Source organism: Ascaphus truei, chromosome 1 (genome assembly GCF_040206685.1).
Source record: "Ascaphus truei isolate aAscTru1 chromosome 1, aAscTru1.hap1, whole genome shotgun sequence".
Taxonomy (NCBI): domain Eukaryota; kingdom Metazoa; phylum Chordata; class Amphibia; order Anura; family Ascaphidae; genus Ascaphus; species Ascaphus truei.
Window position 1 is genome coordinate 369,827,216 of NC_134483.1, and position 7,331 is coordinate 369,834,546.

General features: G+C 37.0%; 1 protein-coding gene across 1 annotated transcript in view; it reads right to left on the bottom strand.

Moving 5' to 3' along the window:
- Positions 1–4,508: 4,508 nt before the first annotated feature.
- The window catches only part of CYP4V2 (cytochrome P450 family 4 subfamily V member 2), a 41,127-nt gene continuing 38,304 nt past the window's right edge, over positions 4,509–7,331 (bottom strand). Inside the window, exon 11 of the mRNA XM_075610121.1 lies at positions 4,509–5,786. Coding sequence (XP_075466236.1) covers positions 5,629–5,786 — 158 coding nt within the window. The 3' untranslated portion in view covers positions 4,509–5,628. The remainder of the gene's footprint in view (positions 5,787–7,331) is intronic.

Here is a 7,331-nt window from a genome sequence, read left to right on the forward strand (position 1 = left end):
AGAATATCCCTCAGCTAACGTGCGGAGGTCTCGTTCAACTAATCTCTCAAATGTAGATATAAAGGGACCACGAGAGGTACTAGGTATAAAAATCGATTTACTCCTTAGTCCTGAATCAACATGACCAAAAAAGGGGGTTTCATTGTCAATCACTTCAGTGTCACCTTCTTGCAATAAACTTTCCATATCACTAAAAAAAGTGACTTCTCTGAAAGAAGTAGGAACAACATTAGAGGTTTTACTCCCTAAACGTATATCCAGACCATTATGATCTAAATCATCTTTTTTTTTTAATAAACATTTTCTTCAAAGCTAGTTTTCGAGTGAATTTTTGTACATCTATCATAGTGTCAAACAAATTGAAATTTGTATGTGGGGCAAAATTTAAACCTTTATTAAGTAAATTCAATTGTTCTACTGATAATTCAAAGCCCAAAATATTAATGACATTGTTTTGTACTTCATTCAAGAATATTTTTTCCTTTTGTTTGGCCCGCCTTGCTTCTCTATTCTTTTTTCCCCTTCTTGTCTTTCCCAGTTTTTTGAATGTGTATTAAAAGTAGTTCTAGCAGTATCCTCTCGTGACATGGTATATCTATCAGTGTCCCGTGTCATATGATTCATCTCTCTCACGTGAACTCATTCTAGAGAAAGATACTGTGGGTCTATCTCCCACATCTCAGTTAGTATCAAAACTCGATAACTCAGAGTAGTTAGTCTTGAGTATCGATTTCTTAGGTATTTTTTCTTGTTTTTGAAAGGATCTGTTTGCTAGATTTTGAGGTGTTGAATGTTGAAATATTTTGGATCTATTAAAGTCTCTGGCAGTGATATTTCTCTGTCAGATATAAACTTGTTTCCTCTCGTAATCTTTTTTATCTCTCTCAAATTTATCATGTTTTTTCCTTATAAGAACTTTCTCCATGGTTTCAATGTTATTTGATAGAACTTTATCATCATGATCAAAATTGTCCATTGTTTCAAATTTTTTAAGTTTCAATTTCAGAGATTTAATCTCTGATTTAAGACCAATCCTTTCTTTGATCTTGGATTGTATTATAAATTCCATAAATTTATTGGAACAATCATCTAATATTTGTTTCCAATTAAGTTCAAATTCAATATCATTGAAACCAAATGTGGGCATTTGTTTTCATCCTTAGCCCTCTAGAAATCCTTTTGACAAGTAAATAATTCTCAAGTGTTGTGATATCCCAAAATAACCTAATATCTTGTGATACCAATTTCTCAAGTCTTACAAATAAATCAATCAAATCAGACGGTTCATCACAAATAAGCTCATCATCCATTTTCTCAAAGACATATAATGCTTTTTTAGATCTTCTAGCATCATCCCCACATCTTTGTACAAATGTGGTTTTATCTTCAGGTATAACAGAATCATCAGGTGTGGTGGGTTCACTCCCATCTTCCATAGTGGTAACAATTCAATCACAACATAAACCACTAAAATATATTTATATGAAGCAATGTCCAGATAATTGTGTCCTGATTGGGTGCAATAAACAATAATACGCACAATTTTTTTTCCTTTAGGTGATATTGATTCGTTTCACCCTATGTTCCATCTTCTAAGTGAGGTGCATGATGATTGATAAGAATATAAAAAACTTTGGCTTAAGCACATCAGAATGAGTACTCATTCAAATAAATGATAAACATACAGTCTTATTATATTTGCTGACTCGGGCCACCAGGATACAAAGCCCAGAAAGATATCAGAGCATATTGTGCTCTAAGGAAACCGGTGCTCAAGAGTCACTAGAAAATAAGGCAGAAGTTCCACTGTATAGTAATAGAACACCCATCAAAGGGTAATAGTACTCATGACTTGGCAAATGGGCTGCTGGAGAGGGGGGGAGCGTCTGGTATAGCAAATAATTGTTGCACGCCTTACATCAGGGAGTAATCCTTGACTGGCACATCTCTCACGGCACTGTTTATGTCGAGTGTGGTGTCCACGCCTCCCACGTTGCTAAACTCAGCTCTGTAGCGGCTTTCACAGCTCCGCGTCACAGCCAGAAGTATGCAGTGTCAAAACCCTCAGACCTCTCTGCCCAAGCTGCGTGATGTCATCTCTCTCAATGGATGAAGTAAAGGTATGGTGGCTTGTAGTTGCCAAATAAACACAGCATAGTGGATCCTCTGCTTGGCGTGCTCCCTGGTATCTGCATGCAGTATATGAACAACTCCCCAGCAGGGGACAAATTTCTGCCTTATTTTCTTATCTGCGAGTTACTCTTGAGCACCAGTTTTCTAGAGCACAATATGCTCTGATATCTTTAAGGTTCCCAGGTCCTTTGGCTGCAAAACAAGCCCATATCATCACCCCTCCACCACCGTGCTTGACAGTTGGTATGAGGTGCTTGTGCTGATATGCTGTGTTTGGTTTTCGCCAAAGGTGGCGCTGTGCATTATGGCCAAACATCTCCATGTTGGTCTCGTCTATCCAAAGGACATTGTTCCAGAAGTCTTGTGGTTTGTTCAGATGCAACTTTGCAAACCTAAGCCGTGCTGCCATGTTCTTTTTTAGAGAGAAGAGGCTTTCTCCTGGCAACCCTTCCAAACAAACCATACTTGTTCAGTCTTTTTCTAATTGTAATGTCATGAAATTTAACATTTAACATGCAAACTGAGGCCTGTAGAGTCTGAGATATATGTGAATTTGCTGTGACGTCCACTCCTGGGAAGATTGGCAACTGTCTTGAATGTTTTCCACTTTTGAATAATCTTTCTCACTGTAGAATGATGGACTTTAAATTGTTTGGAAATGACCTTATAACCCTTTCCAGATTGATGGGCAGCAACAATTGCTTCTCTAAGATCATTGCTGCTGTCTTTCCTCCTTGGCATTGTGTTAACACACACCTGAATGCTCCAGACCAGCAAACTGATCAATTAATCAAGGGCGTTTGATTAGCAGCACCTGTTTGCTACTTAGCACTTTAATTCCTATGGAAGCAGTAAGGGTGTACTTAGCTTTTCACACTTGGCTTCTCCATTTTGGCTTTATTTTTATTAAATAAATCATGACACGGTGTAATATGACGAAACAACAAAGAGTGGGGAGTGATCACAGGACCATACTATTGAATGAAGTGTTTATATTCATAAGTGAGGTAATCAAAAGGTGGGTGCAAACTGTGAACTGAAAGTGAATCAGAAAAGGGGAAGGGGAAACACAAAATGGATGTGCCCCCAAAAGAATTCACTTAAATGCACACCACCCAAGTGTAAAAATTAACTTTTAATAAATACTTAAAACATATATTACCAAAGTAATGTGTGATGTGAATTAAAAATGTATTAAATCATAGCTATCAAGCAACCGTGTCATTAGTTATTCTTACTATCCCAGTACCAATTGATATGATGGGATGTTAAAGACAGGGACTGCTATGAGTAGGGTATTAACCCCTCTGGGGCAACGATGAGACCAAATGTAGAGTTGTATATAAATATATTCAGGTAGGTGGCCACAGGATTGAATATCCTATAACTGCTATATATAGCTCCCCTGCACGTGTACAGTATATAGAGATAATACCGCTGGCATGTGATGGTATAATAGCTGTGTTATAGAACTTCCTAACACAGCAGTGCTGGCTTGAATACACAGCAGTGTGATGTGAAAATTCCTCACATAAGGTGCAAGGATAGCAGGCACACTGACCATGAATTGATTAATGAATAGTTTAACTCATATGGTCTTCACAGTTACACCCAGGATATTGCAAGCACTACATTGAAAACAGCTCCAAGTAGGAGACTGACAACATTGCGCGTCCAACGCGCGTTTCCCTCCAGCAAAGGAGCTTCTTCAGGGACAAGTATATGTAATATGTCATGTGTTGTTGTTCATCTGAGGTTGTATTTACCTAATTTTTAGACCTGGTAAGGAACAGATGATTGGTTTTACATATCAGGACATAATAACATACAATTCAAAGAGGGTGTACTTTCTTTTTCACACAACTGTATATATATATGTATGTATGTATGTATGTATATATATATATATATATATATATATATATATATATATATATATATATATATATATATATGAACAAGGTTTTGAAATCTTAGACTTTCTTATTTTCCCACTGCCTCCCCCCTAAATTTTGTCCTAGAAAAAAATACAAGGATGTGGTAGTCAAATAGGAAATATTAATTAAGTGTGGTAATATAACTTTAAAGCAGCAAAAATTGAAAAATCCTATGTTTTTAAATAATTCAGTTTTGTAGTATTAGATAATACTGTCAGCATTTTATTTTTAACTCCTAATGCCATTTTTAATGATTTTTTAAAAAATATACTGATCATCCTTTAATTGCACCAGAAACCATTTAGAAAGTCACACCCACTTTCTGTTTTGATCTCTGCACTTTGCTGTGTTCCAAACAGCATGACAGGGTGGCTGCGAGCCCCCCCCCCCCTCTTTGACCGAAACACATATATAACAGACAAGTAACGACAGACTCGGTTTGGACGTATAAAAGGCCACAGCTTTGTTTATTAAACAATAATAGAGTAACCGCTAGTCCCTGCCAGAGTGCTCGCTCAATGGGTTGTTTGGTCAGCCAGGCCTTGTCCTGCTGCCACCGTAGCCGTCCGAGCCCCAAAGAGCTGGCCGTTTCGCTACAGCCGGGAGCAGAATGAACGCTCCCGCTCCCGACTGTGCCTTAAGGCCTCTCCCTAGCCCCTCCCCCAGGCCACGGCGGCAGCCCATACACCTTAGTGAGGTGAGGGGGAGGGGGTCTATCCCTCGCCTAATTGGCTAGAGGGATTTCTGATTGTCTATTGCTCTCAAGCTGTAATAATGAAGTGTTACAGTTAGTAATATAATGTTACATATCATCTGCAGCATTTCCCAGACAGTAGCACAAAGTTAGAAGGCAGCCATTATGTTAGGCACACAATCAGGATTTTTACAGATTTACAACAAGAGCACCAAAAGATTGCCAGCTCTGGTAAGAATGTAGAATTATACATTGTCACAAGCTTTACATATACAAATAATAATAAGATAAAACATAAAGAAAAAAGGGGGAAAGTAGTATTGATACTTTAACTAGAAAGATTCTTCACCAGTAGCTGTACCTGTACAGGGAAGCAGACAACACCAAAACATAATGCTGTTTTGCAAAGAACTATGGTTAAGAGGGGCTCAGGTTGCACTACAACCATCCGGGGGACCTAAAAAGACATTTAATGCTATTACTGCAATGCAGTAATCTGCCTAGGGTGACCAGCTTCAACAGCAAGGGAATTGCAAATATTATTACTGTACTTGAAGACATTTAATCGGACATCACAGTTTCCCAGTTACTGTAATGCCACTTAAAATAATGGCATGCTTTCCTTTGATCATGTACATTTAGCAAAGTTTTTGTTGCTCCAGTTCATAGGCCTGGAAACTTTTGTATCACTTTCATTGTCTTTCACCAATTTCTACAATACTCTCTTTGTCATTTTGTAATGTCTATATTTCTGTCATATAGAAAATTAACTACTTACAATTAATAGTAATTGATGTATAATATTAGACCAACATGAAGATCATACATTGATATTATTGCAGGTTTTGAGATCTGATAAGAGTCTTATCTATTCTTCAACGTAATCCACATGCCGTCTTGTGGGCGAAGAATTAGCTCCCCCACTAGGCAAAGCTCTTCCCGTTTCTGGCTTGCTTGAACACAAAATTGTCTTAGTATGGTGGATAAAACAACCTTTTCTTCCATCAGAGCAAAGCGTTGGCCTACACGTTAAAAAGACATGAAATGATCAATAATGCTAAGGGACAATAACACCATCAACATCTAAGGTTAAAAATGCAACACCATTTCTTAAATACTTCGTTTAGCAACATTTTTTCAAATTATGGCACGTCTGCCAATTTCCACCAGAATTTCCGCTTGTGCGAATATGGCAGTATCATGTGACCTGCACATTAACTTGGAAACTTGTTGGATTTTTTTCACATAAGGAAACTGCAAATTCCATTCATTTTCTTTGTTTTGGCTGTTAAAGTTGAAGGGAGGTTTATTGCATTTTCCCTAGTGACATTCTATGCAAATTATCCCTTTAAAAATGTAAATGACAAAGCCGTGCCAGAAATTTCATATGCAATCTCTATTGTTTGAATACATGTACGTACTGTATAATCATGCAGCATATATTTCTGAAGAGGAAATCTGTGGAATTTAAAATGTCACAAATCTATATAGAATCCATATTCAGACACAATGTATATTCCATATAATGGGAGCTTTGCACAACTTTGTGGCTACACAAATTCTATAAAAATGACTTATTCAGAAATACCCTGTATGAAAAGATCCGTACAGTACAGATTTTCCGTATAATCAAAAGTCTGTATTATTTCTCCTACAGTACTTTAGGACTGTAAGAGTCAATAGGATTATACAATTTTTGTGGGGTGCATGGAAGAGTGCGGGTCCTGCCTGCCACCATCAGATATTTATTTAGCTCTAAATAAAATGATGTTCTCTAATGTGGGGAACATTAGGATTGGATTTAGAACAAAAGCTATTTCTTTTGTACCATAGGGTAAGTAAGGAGGGAAGAAAGGAAGGAAAAAAAGAGAGGAAACGAGAAACAAAGAGAGCAATAAGGAAAAAGAGAAGAAGAAAAATGTCTTTTATGTATGTGCAGCATGTGTTTATTTGTATAACGCCACCAATGTTTGCAAAATTGTAATATAGACAGACAATGTTTCTGAAGTTTGTTAGACATTAGTAATTAGCGAGTCCCTGCCCTACAGCGCTAACAATGTTTGTACAGTAAGTCAGCTCTCTTACATGCAATCTGTATCTCAGGAAGCAGGGGTCTGTGGAGCTGAAATTAACATGGTTCAGCTGAAATTAACATGGTTCAGCTCCGGGGACTCCTTGCTTCAAATTGATTTACAAAACAACAAGAAACGATAGCTGCGCTTGGACTGAACTTTTAACACTTCCACACAAATGATTTGCTATACCTACTTTTATTTATTGCATTTACTTTATTTAACAAGAGATTTGCATTGGCTTTGTTTGATAATAGTCACATGACCACTATTGAACTGTTTGATAATGTCATTATTTTAATAATTCCTAGTAACACTGCAATTATGGCGGAAAAACATATAACGGAAGCATGCAATACTCTCTAGTTTTACATTAACATATTCGAAACTATGTATTTCATGTTATTCTCTTAAAAATATTAATATTCACATTTTAATGTTTAGTAAAAATGTTGGGGTTTTTTGATCCCTCATTACTTACATAGAGGTACTAGG